The sequence below is a fragment of the Mirounga angustirostris genome, unplaced genomic scaffold (genome assembly GCF_029215605.1).
Source record: "Mirounga angustirostris isolate CCGP_5_RB_7025 unplaced genomic scaffold, mMirAng1.0.hap1 SCAF_4, whole genome shotgun sequence".
NCBI lineage: Eukaryota > Metazoa > Chordata > Mammalia > Carnivora > Phocidae > Mirounga > Mirounga angustirostris.
In genome coordinates, this window is record NW_026991712.1 from 75043232 (window position 1) to 75069374 (window position 26143).

General features: G+C 39.4%; 1 protein-coding gene across 1 annotated transcript in view; it reads right to left on the reverse strand.

Annotated features, from left to right (window-relative positions):
• The window catches only part of LOC135364027 (lipoxygenase homology domain-containing protein 1-like), a 123224-nt gene extending 99716 nt beyond the window's left edge, over positions 1 to 23508 (reverse strand). The window contains exons 1-6 of the mRNA XM_064587504.1: positions 23452 to 23508; positions 20614 to 20746; positions 18521 to 18672; positions 15692 to 15846; positions 5701 to 5759; positions 4790 to 4834 (exon numbers count right to left, since the gene is read on the reverse strand). Coding sequence (XP_064443574.1) covers positions 4790 to 4834; positions 5701 to 5759; positions 15692 to 15846; positions 18521 to 18672; positions 20614 to 20746; positions 23452 to 23508 — 601 coding nt within the window. The remainder of the gene's footprint in view (positions 1 to 4789; positions 4835 to 5700; positions 5760 to 15691; positions 15847 to 18520; positions 18673 to 20613; positions 20747 to 23451) is intronic.
• Positions 23509 to 26143: the final 2635 nt, after the last annotated feature.

The following is a 26143-nucleotide window of genomic DNA, read 5'->3' on the forward strand; positions in this document are numbered from 1 at the left end:
CATCACATCTTTTGACCTACTAGTATATGGCAGAAACATCACATGGAATAACTTTTGTTCCACGCTATTAGTTAAGGCAGTCTCAAAGGTCTGCCTAAGTTGATTCCACCTTTTGATGGGGAATTGGCAAGGTTCTGGAAGAGTACATGGGACAGGAAATGTAGTTACAGCATTTTAGCAAATAGTCTGCCACATCTACTTTTCCAGACTTGCACATCCCAACTCCTCAGCCCCCTTTTCCAACAGAACCACCATTCCCTAGGTCAGTGGTTCTCAACTGGGGGTCATTTCCCCACCCAGGAAACATTTGGTGAAGCCTGAAGACATTTTTCATGGTCACAACTGGTGGCTGAGTGCTATCAGCATCTAGTGGGTAGAGGTTCAGGGATGCTGCTAAACATCCTATGGTATACTTGACAATTCCCCACAACATAGAATTATCCATCCCAAAATGTCAACAGTCTCAAGGTTGGGAAATCTTGCCTCAGACTAAGTAAGGGCCATTTGATTAATCCTATTTCATCCCAAACTGCGCTATGCTTTTTGTGAATTATCTCCAAATAGAAATTGGTTGAGAGTAGGCTCTTTGTGGCAATGTATCTGCATATCTGTTGGATGCTCTGAAGATACTGAGATCATATTATCGTTTTAGTGTCAAACCCATTATATTCAATTACTATGTTGAATTATAGGTATCTTGTCTCAGTCAGGAAAAGGTATGAATCAATATTCTAGAATCAATGCAGCATAAATGACTATCCAAACACTGGCCATTTACTGCCAGGAAAAAATGAGGCAAAAGCCAAGCAGGGGGCATGAGAAGCACTGCAGTGTTTCCCTGGTTGCTCACTTAACTCTTCCTGGCAGCCCATGTCAAACAGCAATTCACAGCAAATATCTGGCCTCTGATTAGAATTCCTATGAGCTCACCTTCTTCCTTCTGGTTCCAAACTTGTCCCCACATTGACTTCTCTTTTCCCATTTAGCTGCACTGGAATTTGTTAACCAAGTTTCAAGCAACATATGTCGGGACTGATGAGGCAATCCCAGAGATGGTTTCTCTGGCATTTCAGGTGCACACATCACAGGCACTTATCTGGGACACTGACCCCTCAGACCCGCCCAGGATCCCAGGTACCCACAGCCTGTCTTCCTATCCAGGAAGAAAGACTGACCAAACAGGTAGAAGGTTCCAACACAGGAGCAGGTGGTCACATCTTTATCCATACAACTACAAAAACCATGTGCCGTAAATGATCAGAGCAGGGGGCAATTCAAAGTCATCTACACTTGATTTGGAATGCATGATGATGTTATAAAAGAGTTTATATTCTTAATTATGTTGAACCAATAATTAAATTTCAGTTTCTTTCCTAGAGCGGACACTATGGGTAGTGAGATCTGCAAACATGTATAGAAAATAGAATTGAGAAAGAGAAAATATTTTAATAATCTTTACCCCAGATAATCCACCAAGTTGCTAATAATCATGCTACAAAGAGTTGGCATTCCCTATAAATATGTAAGTACTCCAAGAATTTTACAGTCCCTCAAGTCAGAAACCCTTGAGAGCATGCAGGAAGCTAGCCATTTAAAGTGAAACAATTTTGTATAATGCTTAAGAGCTGAATTCTAATACCAGTTCTTTCAGTTACTAACTGACTTAAGGTTCTGGTACTTCAAGCCAGTTTCTTGGGATGATATTTTTAAAGCCCTGTCACTATAATACCACTGAATTCTGGGCAAATTGAAAAAGAAAAACAAACTTTTTAGTCCATTAATTCATTTCCAAGAAAGAAAGAAAAATTCCCCACTGCCAAATAATAATAATAATAACAAAGGTGCCATCTGCAGAAGTAGTGAGTAGTCAGCACTCTGGAAGGCTGGAGTTGTGCTTGTGGCAAATGTCAATACCCCAGGCCAGGAGATGGGAGACTGCAGCCACATAAGTCTGGGAGCTGGACCTGAGACTTTTGAAGTAAGCCAAAAGTGTCTACACCCTTAGTGAAAAGTTGGGCTCCAAATAATCATCAGCAAAGGAAGCCTCGCAGAAACCTAATTTGTCTCCACAAAGGTTCTAGGTGAAAAAAGATTACTAAGAATAATAACAATAATAATGATCTCCCCAAGAATTAAAAACATCCTTTCACTTGCATCTAGAAAAAGGTTAAAAGCTAAAGATCTAAAAATACAGCCTAATCATCTAGAAAAACAATACAACAAAATAAATACCAAGGCACAGATGATGTATACACGTATATAAATACACACACATTCCTAATGACTAGGGACAGTTAAAAGAAGTTCCTTTAAAGAATAGTATGGACTCTGGAGTCAGACCATTTGGATTCAAATTCCAAATCTGCTATTTGCCACCTGTGTGAACTTATATGAGTTTTGGTTTTTTTTTAAGCACGTCCTTTAGTTTCATTATCTGTAAATGGAATAATGATACTGTCTACCTCATGGGTTATTGTGAAGATTAAATAAATATATCTAAAACCCTTAGATCCTACATAGTAAATGCTATATGAGTTCATTATTAATGTTGCCATTACCACTTCTATTCCACATTGTCCCACAGACCTAGATAGCATCTCAGGACAAGAAAAGATGTCATTATTCACATATGATATGGCTGCTTTCACAGATCATTCAAAGAGTAAGTGAAAATTTATTAGAATTAATTTAATGTATTTATTATTATAGAATTAATATAAATTTATTAGAATTTAAAAGAGAGCTTACCATAATGGCTAGCTATAAGCATTATACAAATGGCATTGATAACTGTTAGAAAATTCAATCCAGCAATGTACATTAAAAATATTATCCATGACCAAGTTCAGTCTAACTCAGAAATACAGTTTTACTATGATAAATGATTTCACCTATATGAATTATAAATATTTATTTTTATAAGGTATCAAGTTTGGGAAATATGTCTTAGATAATTGTGGGAATTCATTAAACACAGCCTGGAGTTAATGATGGCTCATAATTGTATTTATTGTTAATCACCTCAAAATGAAATTAACTCAGTTAATTCCTTCTTTTCCTCTCTCCCATTAGACTGAAATAGCATCTTGGTCTATGTTCTTCCCACTGCAGCTATACAGAAGGGCACAAATTATATAAACATGCTTCATGTTCTTTCAAAATCTTTGACTCATGCTTGCTCTTCAACACTTTTAACCACAATGTCACACTGCCTCATCAGATTAGACTACTTAACTTCCCAAGGTTCTTTCCACACCATAAACTAGCTTATTCATATAACTATAAAACTACTAATGTATCCCAGGAATCATATCTCAGGAAATATTAAAGATAACATTCTTCAGAATTTAAAAATGAAATAAAATAAAAGAAGACCATTCACAGACAAATAATGGTAGTGTCCCATGAACTAAGGTCTGTGATTAATCTGCATTTGTACTATAAAAAATAGAGACATTTTAATGAGACCATAAAAATAAACTAAAATGAAAGAATGATTAATTGTAAGAAAACATTTTATAATACTTTATTTAATCAAAATTACACTAAAAAATTGTATTTACCAAACTCCTTGGTAAACACGTCTGCTATATACTGCAACTTCATTATATTCGGTATCACAATGTTGATTATATGGTTAATATTATTAACATAGGACTTTCAACATTTTCATCCTTATTTAAAATCTTTAGTTCAAAACTATTAGCCTAGGGACGCCTGGGTGGCTCAGTCAGTTAAGTTCTGCCTTCAGTTCAGGTCATGATCCCATGGTCCTGGGATCGAGTCCCGCATCTGGCTCCTTGCTCAGTGGGGAGCTTGCTTCTCCCTCTGCCTGATGCTCCCCCTCCTTGTGTGCTCACTCTCTCTCCTCTCTCTCTCTGACAGATAAATAAATAAAATCCTTAAAAAAAACTATTACCCTATATTACTCATATATACACCATTGAGTCCCGAGATTAATAGTTAATTTTTCTACTTAGAGTGCCATTTCAAGCTTTATTACTTAGGGGCTTACTGTAAGACAGAACTTTTGAGGTCCCTTAAAATTACTAAGGGATTCTAGAACAGTAGTAAAATTACATCCACATTAACAGTCTGACACATGCATAGCTTTTCCCCTACACACAACTAAAAAACAAAAGTAAAATATAAGCCAAAATACAATTTCTAACATAATAAATGCAAATGCTGGTTATCAGAATGGACATACTATTTGCATCTCAGTGGCCATCCTAATCAATACAGGACTTTACGAATATAATAATGTTAGCATTAACCCTTGCCTAGTTTCAAATTGCCACACTGTACAAACATTTTGGGGAACATAAAGGTTTGTTAACTTGGTATGCATATTAGTAATTTCTATTTATCCATCTCATTCAGATCAGCTTTAAAATGTAAATATATTAATAACTATTGCAGGTTGATTTGAAGAATATCTAATTGAAAAAGCTAACCTCAAAAGACTTAAAAAGAAAACTGAGAACCAATATGCAAATTAGTTTTTAAAAAAGGACAATTAATAGAAATTAATCATTTGGAAAATGATTACTTCACCCATGTATTTAAATTATTGAAGGGAAAAAACATTTGGGGCTAAAGTTTCTTATTGTTTCTTTATAAATCAAACCATAATATAATGCCTGTTCCTATACTCATTTTAAATGTTTTTGGATCAATAGTTTAAACTCAATAAGAATATACTAAAAAATGTATAAGGCAGGTAATCTTGAAACAGAAATAGATCATTTCAGATGATTAGAAGATGAAAAGTGGCAACAACATTTACCAGTTGCTTCCTCTTGTATTTTAGGTTGATGATTTATTTGCATTTCTGCAAAAATAAAAGTGAAGTGCAGTTAATAATAGATCTGAGACATTATAAGTGGGAGAGAAAGAAGTGTGAGTTAACTCTTTAATGGTAGCATGGGGCACTTGGGTGGCTCAGATGGTTGTGTCTGCTTTTGGTTCAGGTCATGATCTCAGGGTCCTGGGATCAAGTCCCACATCAGGCTCCCCGCTCAGTAGGGAATCTGTGTCTTCCTCTGCTCCTCCCCCCCACACTTATACTCTCTCTCTCAAATAAATAAATAAAATCTTTAAAAAAATACTTTAATGGTAGCAAATCCTTAGGCTTATTTTTAACCTACAGTAGGGCATATAATGTTGCCAAGACACATCTTTACACCTGCTTTTATTTTCACTGTGAGGAATAATGATAAATCTGATGCAAAGGTTAAACTATCAAAAGGGACATTCTGGGGGCAAATGGCGAATGTTCCATGACACCCAGTTGTATCAAAATCATCTCATAATATTCCATTGTGTGTGTGTGTGTGTGTGTGTATATACCACATCTTCTTTATCTATTCATCAGTTAATGAACACTTGGGCTGTTTCCATAAAGAGAGAGAGAGAGAGAGACAAACCAAGAAACAGACTCTTAACTATAGAGAACAAACTGATGGTTACCAGAGAGGTGATGGGTAGGGGGAATGGGTTAAGTAGGTGGGGGTTAAGTAAGTGGTGGGGATTAAGGAGCGCACTTGCTATGATGAGCACCAAGTGATGTATGGAAGTGTTGAATCACTATACTGTACATCTGAAACTAATATTATACTGTATGTTAACTAAACAGAACTTAAATAAAACCTTTAAAAAATCATCTTGTATTCTACTGAAGATTTCATTAATCCTCACCTTGAAGATAAAGTTCAATTTCTGAATGAATTATGCCCTGAGACATAAAGGGAAGCCATCTGAGGAAAAGAGAGAAAAAAGAGAGAAGAAAAAAGAAGAGAAAATTAATTTTTGCTTTTCTCAATTTTTACAATAAGCTCAATTCTGCACTAATTTTGAACATTAAAAGGTAACTATAAAAATAGCTTTTTATAAAGTCAAACAATCCAATTTACTGTGAACTCATGATTGTGGTAGGAATGATGTCATAACTCTGGCTTGAATAATAAAACACATAAACTACTAAACCTGCTAACCATCTACCTCTCCAAATTCATCAGTCCTCAGTCACTAACACTCATAAATGTACCTGGGTTTCCAGCAGAGCACTGCCTTACCAAGCTGTAATGAGGCAAGGGCTGGTCTCAGACTTTGAGCCTGATACCTGGGCTAGGCTAGAAAGTGTCACCCACCTGTTGGCACAGAAAAATAAGTTCCCTCATTTTAATACATCCTCTACAGAGGTCTCTACCTTGCTTTCACATAACTTCCTTTAATATCTCTTCCTCAGTGTCTCCAAAATAGTGGTAGTACCTTAAAATTTGATGAAAATATTACCACCTTGGAAAATGTGCTTATGCTAAGTAGTAGCTCATCCTGGCAGTTTCCCTCTAAATCAGCCAAACTTCTGTGTTAGAAGCTCCATGTTGTAGAAAAAGCCAAGGCTGAACTCAGAAAACCAATGTTATCACTTTCAGCTTTAGGATATTACCCTCTTGAAGCTTCGTTTCCTTGACTAAATTATCTCCTTACAGAGTTGCTGTGAAGTTGAAATGAATAGTCACGTGGTACATAAATGTTAGTATTATATCACAATAAACAGTTATTGTTATCCCATATTCAAACACACTTCCATTCCTTCTATCCATCCATCCATCCATCCATCCATCCATCCATCCATCCATCCATATATTCAATAAACATTTAGAAAATGCCTTCTGTGTGCCAGGCCCTTTGCTAAGTGCTGGGGATTCGGGAAGAACAGTAGAGACCAGGAACCTGAGCTGAAGGAGCTTTCAGTGTAAAATGCGGAAATAGATGTGTAAAGGTATAAATGTACAGAGTCGTAGGTGATATAAGAAATATTTACAGATATTGCAGGAACAGAAAGGAGACTGACCAACTCTGAATGGCAAGAATGAGGAAGTACAAAGGAATAAAGAACAAACAAATGTCAACAAAGAGGTGACACTTAATCCGAGGTTTGGGCAGTAGGTAAGATGTCTGTTAGGCAAACGAGAGATGGGAAGGGCATCACAGGGAGAAAAAATAGCATTGGTAAATGTACAGAGATGAGGTTCTACATGGATGAAGCACAGGAGGCTGCTGGGAAAGACTTGGGGGCAGGGTGGAGGACCCTGAGAGGAAGGACACTGAAGGGGAGGTCACTGGATCTGAGAATGTCAAGTGACTCAGGTGGAGCTATGGGATTTACTCCACCACAATAGCCTTGGAATCACCAGATGATGCTAATAGGTGGGGTATAAAGGTGAACTATGTCAGCTCATGCTGTTCTGCTCAGCTCTCAGGACAGTTCATCTCTCTATTTTTCAAAAGCTTTGAGAGATCCCATTTCCTTCTAACCACTTCTGCCCGTGCTTTGAAGTGTGCTATAGACAGGGAGGCCTTGAACAGTAAGGTTTGTACCAGAGGACCTGCCTCTTGTCCTAGCTGATTGGGGCAGATATGGACACCTGATCTACACTTGGTCAATCAGTCTTAATATCTTTACATAGAGATATAGAAACTGTGATCAGATGGCACTGCTCATGGAGATTTCACAGTACCTCTGTTGTTAAGGCCAGGTGATATTTTGGAGTGCAAAGCTAGCTGCAAGCCAAAGATATGGGAGAGAAAAGCCTGTGTACAAAGAGAAGCAGCTGTTGTACAGAGAGAAGAATAGAGATTTTCAATGAAGAGACACCTTCGAAATCCAAAGAGAGTGACTGGCTTTCTGATGACTCTCTAGTTTATAATGTCTAGCTTTATTTCTTAAAGCTGGGTTCTATAAGAGTCACCTTCAAAGTTGCCCTTTTAACATTAATCTTAGTGAATTCCTCATCCTTGCAAACAAACCAGAGTTTATTGACTGAACAACTGAAATTTTAAAAATCATACTCTCATCTTGTCTTTTGTTTAGTCCACTTATGGAAGGTCCCTTCTATGGTTTCTCTTTTTTTAGAAGATACTGGATTAATGCAGGGTTGTGGCCCTGAAAGCCACTGAGACTTCTGAGTACTGGATACCTACTAAAAATAACTCCCTCTAAATTGCTCCAGGTTCAGATTTCTTAATGTGGAATCATCAAGACAAGTTGATAAACTCTCAATTCCAGAGTGGTCATAATTTCTATGAATTTTTTTTTAAATAGTTTTATAGTGCCATTAGATATTTATTCATGAACCATTTCTAATTAATAGAACAGGATAGATCTTAGTTGCTGCAGATGATAGTTATTTGCAGCACACACATATTTTCTGCTGTATATATGCCTCTATCTACCTGCCTAGACCTGTATCCACCCCCATCCTTTAATTTCTATCCCAGAATGAGCTGCAAAAAAAAAAAAAAAAAAAAAAAAAAACCGAGAGAATCAGCCAAGACTAGTTGTTGAAGATTGGGAACCATTGTTTTACGTGAGGACATGAAAATTCCCCCAGATCCAGCGAACAGATGAAGAGAATTGGAGCAGTATGGCTTGAGAGGAGCATGGTGATATTAAAGAAACAGAATAAAAAGTAAGCAGGAGGAGCCTGCTTGCCTAAGATCACTATACACATTATGCAGTCACCAGCAGAAACATTCTTCAAAACCCCAGGTCAAGAGGGGGTTCCCTTTCACTGGGCTAACTAGGAAACACAAACACAGAAACAAAATAAATTTGCTCTAGTCTTTTAAGGTTAAAGTAGACAACCATGGAATGCATTTGAGTGACTTTGCCCTTGAATATATGGGCTGTTTTTGGTGGGGAAGGGGCCTAAGAAGGTGACACTCTTTATTAGTCTTTCCTTCCCTCCCTTCCTCTCCCCTTCCCTTGCTCCCATTCCTGTCTTCCTTCCTTCCTTCTTTCCTTCTTCCCTTCCTTCCTTCCTTCCTTCCTTTCCTTCTTTCCTTCCTTCCTTCCTTTCCTTCTTTCCTTCTTTCCTTCTTTCCTTCTTTCCTTCTTTCCTTCCTTCCTTCCTTCCTTCCTTCCTTCCTTCCTTCCTTCCTTCCTTCTTTAAGTATTGGCCAAGTCTGTACTTGGAATAAGAAACCATGTTGGACAATAAAAACAAATGTATGAGACCCTACCCTTAAGAAGTTTATCATCTAGCACATGAGACAAACACATTCATAAACAATGACAGTGGATGACATGGTGTGGTGAGTAGCATATAGAGGTCTAAGTAAAGCACTAGAGAATTTTATTTTTTTTTAAGATTTTTTATTTATTCATTTGAGACACAGAGATACAGAGAGAGAGAGAGCATGAGTGGGGGGGAGGCAGAGGGAGAAGGAGAAGCAGGCTCCCCCCTGAGCCAGGAGCCCGGTGTGGGGCTCAATCCCAGGACCCTGGAATCATGAGCCGAAGGCAGACGCTTAACCATCTGAGCCACCCAGGCACCCAGCACTAGAGAATTTTAAAGAAAGTAAACTCACTTCTGGTTGGGCAAGCAGAGAAAGCTTCATGGCATGGATAGCATTTTATCCTGGGCCTTGAAGGCTAAGGATTTCACTAAGCAGAGGAAAGAATAAAATGCTGAGACATGTGAGGTAAGAGAGTATTAATGTTCCTGAAGAATGTCTAGGGAAGGGAGCAAAACATACTTTGTTAGGGAGAATTGGAAGAGAAGCCTAAAAGATTGACGGGGAGACAGGAGGGGTCAACTCATTTTGCATCTGGCACCACAAACTAAGACCTTACACATAGTGGGCCTGGTTGTGACACTTCCCTTGTCCACTGTGGTTATGCAAAAGAAGGGTGCTGTTTCACCTGGGCTGCACTGGTTCCTTTCCTGACCCTCTCCACAAATTAAGTCCTGCTCTGTATATGACTTAGTTTACGATTTATTCACAAATTTGCCAAATTTAGCACACACTTCCTGAGCACCTAAAACATTTTACAATCAGTTTGTCCTATGGATACTGAAGGTCTTGATTTCCACTTTCTAAGGGCATGGACCTTCACATGTGATTTCCTTGAAACGAACACCAGAGCTGGCGTGAAGCAGTTAAGTAAGGAAAATGCTTTGTGAATGAGAACAATGGAATGGTGGAGAGGTGATCATTAGCCTTGCTTCTGTTTAAGAATCTCTTGCATTAAAGGCAGCCCTGCCAGTGCCTGAAGCCACAGAGAGGAAACCATAGAAAATGCACCCCTCTCTGCCAGACAGTGAAGGCAGAAAAGTCCCTGTTGTGGCTGATCCGCCAGTAAACTTCAGCTTTTCAAGACTGAGATATCCTGAGACAAATAAACCATTTATTGGCATAAAAACCAGTGGAATATTAGACTTTCTTTTTAACTCCTGTGTTCATTCTAAGAATCCCCCACTCTTTGGTATTGTATTAATACTTCAAATTAATATTAAGTGATAATTTTGTTTATACATGTCTTAGTGAGACTAAGACATATTTAAACCTTTTAGATTCCATGTTCTAATTCCAAATCTTCATTTAATGTGATTTCCCTTAGGGCTTATGGTGTCTCCATTAATATATGCCCTTTGGTTCAGTTGAATACACATGTAATTTTAAGCTGTATTATTTTACTGTGGGATACATGGTAGGGGTTGAAAGTAGAAATATAAGACATCAGCCTGACCTTGAGGAACGTCTTGTGAGAGCTGGGAAAAGTTAGAGAGACATAAACACATAAATACAATTACAGGTAATAAGTGCTGAGTTAACATTGTGTGCTTTGGTAAAGGTATGGAAGGGACAGTTGGCCCAACCTGAAGGTTTAGGAATGCCTCCCTAGCAGAGGGGACACAACCTCTTGTTAATTCACCGGTCAGCAGAGTGAGAGCCCACCAGACTCTAGGCACCAGGAGAGGATCAGGAGTTGGGCTAACTCCGACAGGACAGCACCAGCGGAAAGGAGCACTGACGGCTAACTGGGAGCAGAGAAGAGCCAAGTCTACCCCAGGCTGTGCAAGGCTGGCGTCAGCTGCCAATGGGGCTATCTCAAGGGTATGAGGAAGGCCTCTTACCTGCTCTGTTCAAATGCCTGTCTCACATGCCTATGGGGCTCACACTTATTTTAATGGAGCAACAGACCCTCTTTTCAACAATTAGTAAGAAGATGTTGAAGATTATGAAATGGTGAGCATGGACCTTGAGTGGAGGTGGCATTCCATGTGTAAAAAGTACCCAGGATTTGCTGACAGTCTATTCTATCCAAAGTGGAGACTTTTAAAAGTGTTTGTTCTTCCACTTTTACACAAAAGAAATGATCTCAACCTTTCTCAAAAAAAAAAAATAAAGATTATTGAATAGAAATGAGGCTGGAACAGTTTAAAAGTATTAGTTGCAATATCAACTCTAAGGAACACTGTGTAGCGTCTTGTCCTTCTTCCCTAGGATAATATGCTTCAGGGTCACTCCACCTATCTGACCATGGTTTAGTTTTGAGAGGACAAAGCAGGTCATGCTGTTCTGCTTTGACAAGTCAAGTTAGATAGTTTTTTAAAACATCATTTATTTGTATTTAACTTTTCAATTTCTCATCCATAAATCACCTTCTATTTAGAAGTCCCCTTAGGTGGATCTTTATTTCAAATAAGCTGCTCCCACAAGCTAATGCCAATTTCAATTCCCAAACCAGTTAGGAATAATGGAAGGCAACACAGAGAGATTCCTGGCCCTCCTTGTCCTCAGGCTGAAGAACTTTGCTATTAATTGTCTGCGAATCTAAACCCCCCTGGGTCATATGGGTTAACAAATATATTCATAAATGACACTGTGTCTTCTAAAAGGTAGATACTAACTTTTTTCCAGTGATTTCATTATTAAAAGTCTACACACATGCACATATATATACACACGTACACAACATGTACAAGTTTGGTAATATACAGAAAAGTCTAGAAATCTCTAATTTAATGCTAATAAACCCTGCAGTGGCTAGTACAATGTGAGATCCCCTCAAATAGTGTACTGGATTAAATAGTGTCCCCCAAATATTCATGTTCAAACAGAACTTCAGAATGTGACCTATTTGAAAACAGGCTCTTTGCAGATGTAAAGTGGAGTGAGCCCTAGTCTAATGACCAATGTCCGTATAAGAAGAGGAGAAGTGACACAGAGACACATACATAAAGGAAAAGCACAGCCATGTGACAGCAGAGGCAAACACTGGAGTGATGCAGCTATACACCAAAGCACACCCAAGACTGCGGGCAACCACCCAACCACCAGACGCGCTAGAAGAGACAGGGAAAGATCATTCCCCAGAGACTTGAGAGGGAGCGTGACCTTGCTGATACCAGAGTTTCAGACTTCTGGCCTCCAGGACTATGAGAGAATAAATTTCTCTTGTTTTAAGCTACCAAACTCATGGTGATTTGTTATGGCAGTCATAGGAAACTAATACAAATAGTAAATAAGAATATTTACTTCATTTCATAGTCAGGGGAATGCTTGTCTGCTTTAAAAACAAATTTTGCTTGCTCCAAACCTCAAATAGCCAAACTTTATGTGTAAGTGGTAGAAATTCAGTGGTGTGTACTCTATCTACATTAAATGTACAAAAAGTAGAAAAATAAAATCTTCAGGTATAGAAATAAAATAAAACCATAAGGATGTGGGTGTTGAAGAGGAGAAAAGAAAAAAAAAGAAAAGGAGATGCGGATCCTCACGGGAAGCATCTGTGATCACAAAAGCATCTTCTTCCTGTAGCTGTGCTTTATATTTCACTTTTTCCCGCTTAACTTATAAAAGGAATGAACACTTGGTGGTCTTTTTCTCTGTCCTAATTCAGCTGTGCTGTAAATTCTTGCCCCATAAGGAAGCATCAAGGAGCATACTGAGATTTTCTTTCCTTTTCCCCTGTGATGTATATACTTGAGCATTTCTGCTGCCTACACCCCCAAACTCATTAGCCGTCATAAATGCACCCAGCACCCCACCTTGGCCAGCTCCCTGTCAGGTCTGAGAAGAGGATAGGCAGTCCAGAAAGAGGTCTGTCCGGCTCCTATGTGCAGCGTGGGTCTCCTTTCCTATCAGAGGGGCCATCCAGACTCACACCTGCCTTACAGTAAGTTGTCCTTGCCCTTTCACATGCAGAGAAAAGGCGCTCATAGCACAGAAGCAACCACCAACAGTCTGAGTGGTCTTCTATTGTAGAAAGGAACCTGCTGTGCCCGAGTTCTATTCCTGGGGCCACTACTCTTCTGCTTCTTTAAGAGCTAAAAAGGCAGGATCTGCCTTATCTCTTCAGACCCACGGATAGGAAGGAATGATTTTTGCAACTTACTTTCCTCATCAGGGTATTGTGTGAATGAGTATTGGCTCCCATTGCTTCAGGACCTATTACTATGTGCAAAACATCAAATATTAACATTCACTATGTTAGGACAGTGCATATCTATTATATTACCTTTGGTCACTTAACGTATTTTGTAATCAAAATTTTTCAGCTCTTCTGATGTAAGGAATAAAATACAGCCTCCCCTCTGCCCCAAAGATGGGTGTGTGCTGTGGGTGGGAGAGGCTGGGAGGGGATGCCCAGTCGTCTTCATCACGACTTGTCACTTAGCCAGTGGGGGGTTCTGTGTTATGCTAAGTTCAGAGAAAGCACTAGGAGAAGGAAAAATATTTCCAGCTGGGCCAATTAGCTCATGCTAGCAGCAGAATTTGAATGGGAACTTAAAGGAAGAGGAAGAACAGTAGAGTAAGGAAGGGCATTCTTGAGTGAATAGCACATTCCAAGGGACAGAAGCAAATGGAACAGAACTTGTTCTGGCAATAATAGATGGTCTAGGGCGCCTGGGTGACTCAGTTGGTTAAGCGACTGCCTTCGGCTCAGGTCATGATCCTGAAGTCCCAGGATTGAGTCCCGCATGGGGCTCCCTGCTCAGCAGGGAGTCTGCTTCTCCCTCTGACCCTCTCCCCTCTCATGTGCTCTCTCTCTCTCTCAAATAAATAAATAAAATCTTTTAAAAAAATAATAGATGGTCTAATTTCACTAAGATCTTGCAAGAGGACAATTAAAAAACAAATTGGAAGGGGGTAATGGAGTCAAATTCTTCAATGGAAAGATCATATATTGTTTTTGGTTTATGGTATTCAACAGAGATTAATGAAGATTTTTGAACAGGGAAAAGATGCAATTAAAATACTGCCTTAGGAATAAGGGAACAATGTTTTCCCCATATTTTTTTCTTGAAAAAATTTAGGACAAAACTATACAACAAAATACTAAGGAATTTACTCTTCAAAAAGAGCAAAAGAAAAATGAAAGAAAAGATAAGCTAAAGTCAGAATGATGTTTGTAAATGTCAAGAGTCAGATTAGCTAGATGCTGCCCTCTTAGCACAGAGTCAAATTAGCTAGAAAGTGGTGAGCAGGGAGGACCGGAGAAGGAGGAATCCAGACAGTCCAGAGACTACCGCAGTAATCTGGTAGAGAACACAACTGGAGTAGAGGGAGTGAGAACAGTAAAGAAGGGATGAGTTAAACAGGTACTCTGAGAAGGAACTGACTCAATTTAAGATCTCAAAAGGTAGAAAAGAGGGAGAGCCTACTGTGGTTCCCACTGCTCCTTCTCCGTTAGGGTCACCCCCAGTCATCCCTGGCCAGTGGTTTTTAGTGCCATGCATTTAGGATTTTTACTTGAATTGGTTCATTATTTTCTGTTCTACTTTTTGCTTAGTAATTAAAGATGTAATTGTTTTGACATCTCCAAATCTGTATGCCTGCATTTTCCAGTGTCATTTTTGTCTATATATATATATATATTTTTTTTTTTTTGCCTTATTTCCTATTGATTATCTATTTGGAAAGAAGGCTGAAGGGTCCCAACATTGAGGATTCAAAATTTCAAAATAGAGCCTCAAGTTTATTACTCCATGTCCACAATAGATTGGGGTTTTGTGTAGAACCCTGCTCTAATTCAATCCCATTCATGGGTCTGAATCATTTTCCCTGGGGTGAGAACCAAGCAACAATAAGCATCAATGCCTAGCTGGCAAAAGCTGGGAGCTTCTTTGAGAGAGGACTCAGCAAAGGTCTAGAGAGCAAGGCTTAAACCTGGAGGCAATAGGGCCAAGTCAGAAATGGTTGCCAAAGGATAGGGAGTGGGAGGATAAGACTGATGGTGTTTAAGAGTACAAACTTGCAAGGAGTAGTAAATAGGCCATAGACATCTAATGCACAGTGTAATGAATATAGGCAATACTGTACTATAATTATAATTATATAATGTGTAAATATTGCTACAAAGGCAATGATATTATAAGATATGAATGTATCAAAATAACACATTGTATACCTTAAATTTACACAATGTTGTATGTCATGGAGTTCAAGGGAAAGCCCAAGTTATCTAGATTTTAACCTTTGTCTCTCTTGGGTTCTATTCTGAGAGTTCTCGCTAAAATTCTTCTTGCTTAATTCCCTTATGAAATTGTTATAACTATAACTGTTATAATTATAACTATAATTTTAAGTAATGTAAAGAAACCAACATTTAAACAAATATTCCCATGACTGATGTAAAATTCTCCAGTATTAAACATCTGATCCTTTTGTGACATACAGCACATTGAAATAATAAGAAATTGTAAGATAAGATTCCTTTACAATGTTTAGCAATAGATTATTTATTCAAGCAATCAATGAGTGAAGATGATATGGAATACTGAATAAATGACACAAAAACACACATGCACCTAAAATACACATACACTCACACACACCCAGCATTATCCACATTGCAACACACTCTTTGAAGTACTACAGGGACCAGCACTACCTTTCACAGGTGAAGACGGACTCAGATGCAGTGCCAGGTTCTCTGACCACGACCTTCTCACAATACCAGTACTGGGATTCCTCACTGGCCTCGCAGCGCAACAGCACCTTCTGCAGTTTTCCAAGTGACACTGCTTCCACTTGAAATGTATCGGTCTGGTGCAGGAGACAGAGACAAACCCCACAGAAATAACAGGAGTCCAGCACATGACAAATGCAGGCAATAATAATAGCCCAATACTTTAAAAGAGATAATGTTACTACAGTTAGCATCAAAAGGGGTAAGAAGGAAAGAAAAATAAGCAAATTACTTTGATCTATTCAAAATACATCTCTGTGCTTTTTTCTCTTGGAGTTTTATTTTCTCCGTTTATAACAGTATCCAGTGTAAGAAATAAACCCTAATACAAAGGCTTCCAGTTTGTGGCTTTTCTCTCACTCAGATTCCTGCTCCTGTGACAAAGTTTAGTAGGTGGACAGGTTGAAAACCATGAGCCCTAATATGCAAAATATTTAGTTTCCATGGATATTGATATATTTTGAGGCACGTAGGAACAAATTTTTCCTTCTTTCCTCCCTCCTTCCCTCCTTCCTTCCTTTCTCCTATGCTTCAGGAATACACACCACCTGTTGTAGCAGATGTGCTTGATGCCCCACCCCTGTCTTCTAGGTCCCTTTCAGAATTCACCTCCTGCTTTTGTAGATAATTTAGGCATGCTGAAGGCTTTCTGTCTCAACCTTCTAGGTCTCACTGCCTCTTTGTCTGAGGGCTTCCCTCTTGTGGGAGAGTTTTGAGGGGTGTTCTGCTGGGTTTCTTAAGGTTCCTAGCAAGAAGGAGTTCCAGCTCCTTAATGTCCCTATATTGCTTTTCTCCCTTTCCTGACTCATTTTCCCAACTCCTTCACTCCAAAGGTAGTTACTGGGATCAACTCCCAAATAAATTACTTGTATCCCGGTCTTTGTCTTATGGTCTGCTTTGAAGCAAATCCAAACTACGATACTTCAAGGTCCAGAAAGATTGCCTAAATCAGCTTCCTGGTTACTTCTTATTTCTTCAAGTAACCTTAGTTTGGAAAATAGAATTAAATTAGGTCTATTACATATGATACTGCATTTTGATTATACCACTGGACACTCTGTAGGGAAAAATGACAATAAAAGCTGAATCAGTGGTTAAGGATGTGAGCTGTGGCTGGTGTAAAATCATTTTGGTAATAAACTAAAAGGTTGTTATCACAATTTCGCAACTGCAAAACTCTTGAAATCATTTTGCATTCCCATTATATTCCATGCATTGAGGAAAATAATAGAAAAATCTGAAATGAGCCAGGGAAGAAAAATACTTTTGTATCTCTGATTCTGAACCTCAAAACATACCAGTAAACCCACATTTTTACTCCTGTCTATACATTGATTGCAATTATACCTCCTGCCCAATTTAATTTCATCTATAATGCACCCTCCCCATTCTCTGGTAAATACTATACACTGTAATGAACTGAAGATTAACCATGAAGATGACTTGTGAAATCTTAGCATGTAACCTCACATGATGCTACACACCAATAGACCAACTAGCAGACAACCAGCAAAGATGGAGCCTCCACCATCAGATATATCACAAAATGTCAGGGTGAATGAATCTGGGACTGAAGGAAAGCTAGGAGGATTCCTTAGGGGATAACATCACTGATCACTTGGTGTAATAATAGTAATAAGATTATGACATATAAAACTCACTCAAAATTTCTACTCAAAATTAATTCACTTGTGATGACAAAAACTAGGCACAATTTTGCTTATTCCCTTATCCAAAGCAGACCCAGCTTTCTTCTTCATTCTGATGAAAGCATCTATGTAATCTGCTGTGACAATACAAGCTTAGGTGGCCTTTAAGATCTGTCTCAAAATAATTCATGAACTCCAACTACAAGAAAATTTGAGAAATAGCACTCTCAAACTGGTTTGAGAGCTTTCTTTCTTAAAAATATATCCTAGGGTTACATAATCCTTATTTTTAGTTACAGACCCCAAATAGTATTTTCTTTCTATATATAACAAAATAACATTAAAAATTAACTGGGTTGGGCGCCTGGATGTCTCAGTTGGTTAAGCGACTGCCTTCGGCTCAGGTCATGATCCTGGAGTCCCGGGATCGAGTCCCGCATCGGGCTCCCTGCTCGGCAGGGAGTCTGCTTCTCCCTCTGACCCTCCTCCCTCTCATGCTCTCTGTCTCTCATTCTCTCTCTCTCAAATAAATAAATAAAATCTTTAAAAAAAAAAATTAACTGGGTTGATCATATATCTCACTGCCACTCCTCAAACATCTAATATATAGAAGACTCATGCATACACACACACACACACAGGACAAAAGAGGAATAATGAAGGGCTTAAGGTGTGAAAATAATTTAGTTGGTTCCATTCAAGACGTTTTAAAGAAAGGCTACTGTGTTCCTATGTGAAATATACTATTATGGCCCTTCTATGACCTGACCTTTTAGAATAATACTTTGTACTTTTCAGTCCTAACAGGGTATGTTCATATATATTTTTCCCTGATATCATCTCATTTTTTCTTATACTATCACTAATTTTTAATGTAATTTTTATTTGTTCTATTATTCACTGCTAGTAGAGTGTGTCCCATTTTTCTTTCAAGAACTTCTAAAACAAAGGATATTAGGAAGTCTGGTCAGGAAATCCTGTGTTAAAGATGTCTTAAAACGAAAACTTGAAGGCTGTGAAGCACTTTTCAGTTTTCAATTACAAGTGTTCACCTTCAGGGTAATTGCTAAACACAATGGGAAGGTTATTTGTGTGGACTCACCTGTCCTCTTCGAAATTTTACTGGCATGTTAGATTTGTCCAGTAGTCTAAGACCAGAGTCTCCCCTCTCTCCACAGAGACACAGGGAAACTTCAGACTCTGTTTCTGCTCGCTTCAATTGCCCAGTATGGACATCAACATGGTATCTCACTACTGGCAAAGCAAAGGGCAGAGAAACAAAAGAAAATTCATTACCTGGGAATTCGTACAAACAGAACCCAGATCCATGGGTTAAGCTACAGTAAAAAGCAGTTTATGAGAATTCCTCTAATCTGGACTTTCTATAACTATTGAGAGATTTTTAACTTTTTTTTTTTTATTATTATTAACTTTAATTGTGAATGGGCATTTTTCTACCATGAGCTAGTGCCTTGAAGACTTGTAGCTTTTTCAAAAAGAGGAATAGAAGAATTTTTTAAAAGGTTATTCTTGGGGCTCCTGGGTGGCACAGTTGGTCTGACTCTTGATTTTGCCTCAGAATGTGATCTCAGGGTGTTGAGATGGAGCCCCATGTTGAGCTCCACACTCAGCACAGAGTCTGCTTAACACTCTCTCTCTCTCTCTCTGCCCCCTCCCCTGCTCTTTCTCCCTCTCTCTCTGTCTCTCAAATAAATAAATAAATCTTTTTTTTATGTTATGTTAGTCACCATACAATATATCATTAGTTTTTGATGTAGTGTTCCATGATTCATTGTTTGTGTATAACACCCAGTGCTCCATGCAATATGTGCCCTCCTTAATACCCATCACCGGGCTAAACCATCCCCCACCCCCTCCCCTCTAAAACCTTCAGATTGTTTCTCGGAGTCCATAGTCTCTCATGGTTCATCTCCTCCTCTGATTTCCCCCTCTTCATTTTTCCCTTCCATCTCCTAATGTCCTTCATGCTATTCCTTATGTTCCACAAATAAGTAAAACCATATGATAATTGACTTCCTCTGCTTGACTTATTTCACTTAGCATAATCTCCTCCAGTCCCATCCATGTTGATGTAAAAGTTGGGTATTCATCCTTTCTGATGGCTGAGTAATATTCCATTGTATAAATGGACCACATCTTCTTTATCCATTTGTCTATTGAAGGGCATCTCCGCTCTTTCCAGTTTGGCTATTGTGGACATTGCTGCTGTGAACATTGGGGTGCTTGTGGCCTTTCTTTTCACTACATCTGTGTTTTGGGGTTAAATGCCCAGGAGTGCAATTGCTGAGTCATAGCTCTATTTTTAACTTTTTGAGGCACCTCCACACTGTTTTCCAAAGTGGCTGTACCAACTTGCATTCCCACCAACAGTATAAGAGGGTTCCCCTTTCTCCAAACCTCTCCAACATTTGCTGTTTTCTGCCTTGTTAATTTTTGCCATTCTAACTGGTATAAGGTGGTATCTCAAATAAATCTTTAAAAAAAAAAAGCCTGTTCTATGTATGACATAGGAGGACATTCCATGCTTAGTATTTTAGTGGCAAGGGTGGCAATGTTATTGTACATAAAATGCTTAAAGTTTAAACTGATGTGTTAATGAGGAAATACATCCAAAATGAGGTGATGGCATGAGGTGGCCAACTGGCCCCAGGCAGAGCCAGATGAGGCCCAGACCTGACATTATGTCTTTCTCATAGCCTCAGCCCCTGAGACTATAGCTGAACTGTAGCTGTACCATAGGAACCTCTTTGAGATTACACTTAATCCCAGCTCCACCAGTGAACCATGCTGTGAAACAGAACAAGTCACTTCTCAATGGGTAAACAACCCTCTTAGAAGTAGAAAAAATAGGGGCGCCTGGGCAGCTCAGTCAGTTAGGCATCTGCCTTCAGCTCAGGTCATGATCCCAGGGTCCTGAGATGAGAGATCGAGCCCCAAGTCCGGCTCTCTGCTCAGTGGGGAATCTGGTTCTCCCTCTGCCCCTCCCCCTCCCTGCTCAGGCATGTGCGTGCTCTCTCTTTCTCTCTAATAAATAAATAAAATCTTTAAAAAATGAATAAATAATAAAAAAGAAGTAGAAAAAATATTCTGTAACTAAATAGTTCAGGAGTAAATTTAAGCAACTATAAAACAATTTGTGTACACAATATATGGTACTAAAAATTAATAACACACATGGAAAAATGGCTTGTCCTTGTTGTACTACAGGAAGCTCACAGACAACATCCCCCTCAGCATGCATTTGAGAGAACCATGCATTTGCTGCAAAATCTAGGGTCTTCTTGCTCTTCATGTGTTGGATGGTCACCTGGATTTAGAAGAAACAGTGACCAAATTGTGTGATTTCCAATTCTCATAGAACTTCAAAATGCACCCCAGGAATTGCTAAAATGGACTTCATACTCTGACATTTGTTGTTGGTAGTAGTAGTAGTAGTAGTAGTAGTAGTAGTAGTAGTAGTAGGGGCTGTTGCTTATTATTTGACAGTTATTATGCTAAGTGATTTGTTTTATTTTTTATTTATATATTTTTTAAAGATTTTATTTATTTGACAGAGAGAGCACAAGCAGAAGGAGAGAGGGAGAAGCAGACTCCCTGCTGGGCAAGGAGCCCGATGTGGGACTCGATCCCAGGACCCTGGGATCATGACCCGGGCCAAAGGCAGCCACTTAACCGACTGAGCCACCCAGGTGTCCCTAAGTGATTTGTTTTAATTAACTCTTTTAACCATCACCAATTATATTGTAAAAATTTTATAATTTTATAGATAAGAAAATGGAGTCTTGGAGATTTAAAATGGAATCCATCTGATTCAAAGCCCTCAATTTCACTGTAGCAGTTGCTAAAGAAGCAATCTATAGGAAGAGCTCCAAAAGAGATTTTGCGTTCATTTTAGTCACCAAAGCAGGCACACCCCAGAATTTTGAAAAATTGCTAATGTTTTTTAAATGCATTTCAATAGCCGTAGGCTGTGACTAACCGTCAGCTGCCACAGTCAAAGTGCCTCACTTCCCAGCAGGCAGCGGCGAGCTGCCTCTGCCTCCCAGCCTGTTGAACTCTCAACAAACTCCTCACTGCCTCTTGCTCTTTGGTGGCCATTTCACAAGAAGGTTCTCTTTGCTTTATCTTCCCCTTAACATCTCAGCAAAAGACTTCCAGAAGGAATGTCACAATTGCCTGCCTTTCCTCCAATCACAGTGTATGAACTGCCCCCCTCCTTTGAAGATGCTAGTTCATCTTCTAAATAAGTCTCCGGCCTCCTGAATTTCCTCTCCCTCCTAGCCTTGGGAGCAGGCCCCACCATTTCCCAGGTGGCTTATCCTCACATAACCTGATGGCTGCCATTTTGGCTCCCTTCAAACCCTGCTTTTCAACTGTTTCAACAGAAAGCATTCTAAAATGGAAATCTGATCATTGTGTATACTGCTCGCAACTTTTTCAGTAGTCCTACCTATAGCATAAGATCCCAAATCCTCAGCACGATGAGCAATTCATAATCAGGCCCTGCCGAAGAATTCGCCCTCAAATCCCAAATCCAGTCATACTGATCTGTTATGGTTCCACAACTAGCCACATTCCTTCTCACCCCAGAGTTTCTGTGCACACTTTTATCTCTACATAGAACAGCTTTCATCTGACTCATTACCCGCTGAATCTGCCTATCCTGCATTACATGGCTCAGATAGAACCTCTTCTGAGAAGGCTTCTGTGAGTCTCTGGTCTGGGTTAGGTAACCCTATATTGTGATGCATGGCAACCTACCCATTCATGACTATCACTTAACACCTAATATTTGGCTGACTTGATGGAAGGGACCATGTCCTATTCATCTTGGTTCTTCCACAAGCTCTCACAAGGCAATCCTCAGGTTGTTTTTTGAATGAATGATTAAATAAACAACTAAGTGAAATGGGTATATGTCAACATAAGTAATAAAACTAAATCAGTACATCTGTCACTAATGCCTGATTCTGTCTTTACTGCTCAAGGCAAGATGCCATGAAAAGAATGCTGGATTTGGAGACAGAAAAACTGGGACCAAAATCTAGATCTACCATTTTACAACTCATTTACCATTTCTCATTTGACTATGAGAAATTTATGTAACCACTTTATTATTTTTTTCATCCATGAAATAGCTCACATGGTTGTTGTGAAGATTAAATTATGTCTAAGAAATGTGCAAAACTTTTTACAAGCTGCACAAATAAGTCATAGCCTACATTAGCCAACTTTATATACGAATATATCAATAAATATAAAAGTGATTAATAGAAAGATGGCAGAGGAGTAGGAGACCTGGATTTCGTCTCCTCTCAGGAATTCAGCTGGATAGGGATTAAACCATTCTGAACACCTACAAATCCAACAGGAGATCGAAGAAAGGAACAGCAACAGAAGAAAGGAATAGCAACAACTCTCTCATCAGAAAAGCGACCACCTTCTGGAGGTAGGACGTGCGGAGAAGTGAATCTGAGGCGATATTCAGGATAGACGGCGGGGGAGGGGCCTCCGTTGGCCGCTTCTGGCAACCACGGAGCACAAAATCGGAACTTTTAAAAGTCTGCTCCGCCGAGGGACGTCACTCTGGTGGCTAAGCGGGGGGTGGAACCCTCCGGGACAGTGTGGTCTCAGGACCCTCGGGGTCACAGAAAGACCGGTGGTGCCTGAGTGTGGCAGAGCTCCCAGGTAATGTAGCAGGGAAGCCGGCTGCAGAGGCGGAGCCCAGGCGTGGGCTCTCAGCTCGGGGTTGCCATAAACCGTGATCCGCGGCACATTGGGGCCCCTGCTCCTCCAGCAGAGACCCAACAAGCGGCAGATCCGGGGAGACTCACCTTCCTCCCCCGGGAGGAGTGGTATGGGAGTGCACCGCAGGGATCTGCTGGGTTTGGAGACTCCACCCGGGGTCAGGTGCCAGAGATAGAAACGTGCGGTCACAGGCCGGGCGAGCACGGAGTGCGGCCGGAGACCGGGGAGCCGGGAGTGACTGATGGCTTTTCTCTGGGGGCTCACTGAGAAGCGAGGCCCCGAGTTCTTGATCCTCCAGGGTGGAGATTGGGAGGCCGCCATTTTCACTCTCCGCCTCCAAAGCTGTACGGAAAGATCGCAGGGAACAAAAGCCCCGGAGAGCAAACCCGAGCAGATTACTTAGCCCAGACCGGGCAAGGGTGGGGCAATTCTGCCTCCGGCAGAGACATTTGGAAACCACAGCAACAGGCCCCTCCCCAGAAGATCAGCGAGAACAGCCAGCCAAGACCAAGTTTACCGATCAATGAGAACGGCAGAACTCCAGCGCTAGGGGAATACTGCACATAGAAATCATGGTTTTTTTACCATGATTCTTTACTCTTTCAAAGTTAATTTTTTTTTAACTGTCTTTTTTTCTTTTTTTTTCTTTTTGAATTTTTCTTTTTCCCTTTTTCAACCAACATCTTATCAATCCCTTTTTAAAAAAAAAACATTTTTATTTTTCATTTTTAGAGTCATATTCTATCCCTTCATAGTAGTTACCCGTATTTTTGGCTTATATATATAAGTTGTTCTCTCTTTAAAATTTTGAGATAGTTTCTTCTAACAGATTAAAATATGCCCTAAATCTCTAGTATATGGTGTTTTCTATTCCCCTGCCTGATCACATCCTCTCCCTTTTTTTTTCTTTTTTCTCTTTTTAAATCCTCTTCTTTCTTTTTTCAAACAACTTCTTATCAATTCCTTTTATAAAATTTTTTATAATTTCCATCTTTACAGTCATATTCCATTGCTTCATCATATCAACCCTTATTTTTGTACATATATAAGTTTTTCTTTCTTTAAAATTTTGGGAGGCACTTTCTTCTAAAAGACCAAAATACACCCCAAATCTAGTGTGTGGCATTGATCTATATACCAGCCTGATCATATTTGATCACATTCTGGTTTATTTTGTTTGTTTGTTGTTGTTGTTTTGTTTTGTTTGTTTTTGTTTTTATCTTTATCTTTTTCTTTTTTTCCTTTCTCTTTTTTCTCTCTTTCCCTTTCTTTTCCCACTGCTTCAGGTCTTTTCTGATTTGTTTAGAGTATATTTTCTGGGGATGTTGTTACTCTGCTAGCATTTTGTTCTCTCATTAATCTATTCTCCTCTGCACAAAATGACAAGACAGAAAAAATCACCTCAACAAAAAGAACAAGAGGTAGTACCGACTGCCAGGGACCTACTCAATACGGACGTTAGTATGATGTCAGATCTAGAGTTCAGAATCATCACTTTAAAGATACTAGCTGGGCTTGAAAAAAATATGGAAGTTATTAGAGAAACCCTTTCTGGAGAAGTAAAAGAACTAAAATCTAACCACATTGAAATCAAAAAGGCTATTAATGAGGTGCAATCAAAAATGGGGACGCTAACTGCTAGAATAAATGAGGCAGAAGAGAGAATCACTAATATAGAAGATGAAATGATGGAAAATAAAGAAGCTGAGAAAAAGAGAGATAAACAACTACTGGATCACGAGGGCAGAATTCGAGAGATAAGTGATACCATAAGACGAAACAACATTAGAATAATTGGGATCCCAGAAGAAGAAGAAAGAGAGAGAGGAGCAGAAGGTATAATGGAGCAAATTATAGCAGAGAACTTCCCTAATTTGGGGAAGGAAACAGGCATCAAAATCCAGGAAGCACAGAGAACGCCTCTCAAAATCAATAAAAATAGGTCAACACCCCAACATCTAATAGTAAAACTTATGAGTCTCATAGACAAAGAGAAAATCCTGAAAGCAGCTCGGGAGAAGAGATATGTAACCTACAGGGGTAGAAACATTAGATTGGCAACAGACCTATCCACAGAGACCTGGCAGGCCAGAAAGGACTGGCAGGATATATTCAGAGCACTAAATGAGAAAAATATGCAGCCAAGAATACTATATCCAGCTAGGCTGTCATTGAAAATTGAAGGAGAGATAAAAAGCTTCCAGGACAAACAAAAACTAAAGGAATTTACAAACACAAAACCAGCCCTACAGGAAATCCTGAAAGGGGTCCTCTAAGCAAAGAGAGACCCTAAAAGCAACATAGACCAGAAAGGAACACAGACAATATACGGTAATAGTCACCTTACAGGCAATACAATGGCACTAAATTCCTATCTTTCAATAGTTACCCTGAATGTAAATGGGCTAAATGCCCCAATCAAAAGACACAGGCTATCAGACTGGATTAAAAAACAAGACCCATCAAAATGCTGTCTGCAAGAGACTCATTTTAGAACCAAAGACACCCCCAGATTGAAAGTGAGGGGGTGGAAAACCATTTACCATGCTAGTGGACACCAAAAGAAAGCTGGGGTGGCAATCCTTATATCAAACAAATTAGATTTTAAACCAAACACTGTAATAAGAGATGAGGAAGGACATTATATCCTACTTAAAGGGTCTATCCAACAAGAAGATCTAACAATTGTAAATACCTATGCCCCTAACATGGGAGCAGCCAATTATATAAGGCAATTAATAACAAAAGCAAAGAAACACATCGACAACAATACAATAATAGTGGGGGACTTTAACACCCCCCTCACTGAAATGGACAGATCGTCTAAGCAAAAGATCAACAAGGAAATAAAGACTTTAAATGACACACTGGACCAAATGGACTTCGCAGACATATTCAGAACATTCCATCCCAAAGCAATGGAATACACATTCTTCTCTAGTGCCCATGGAACATT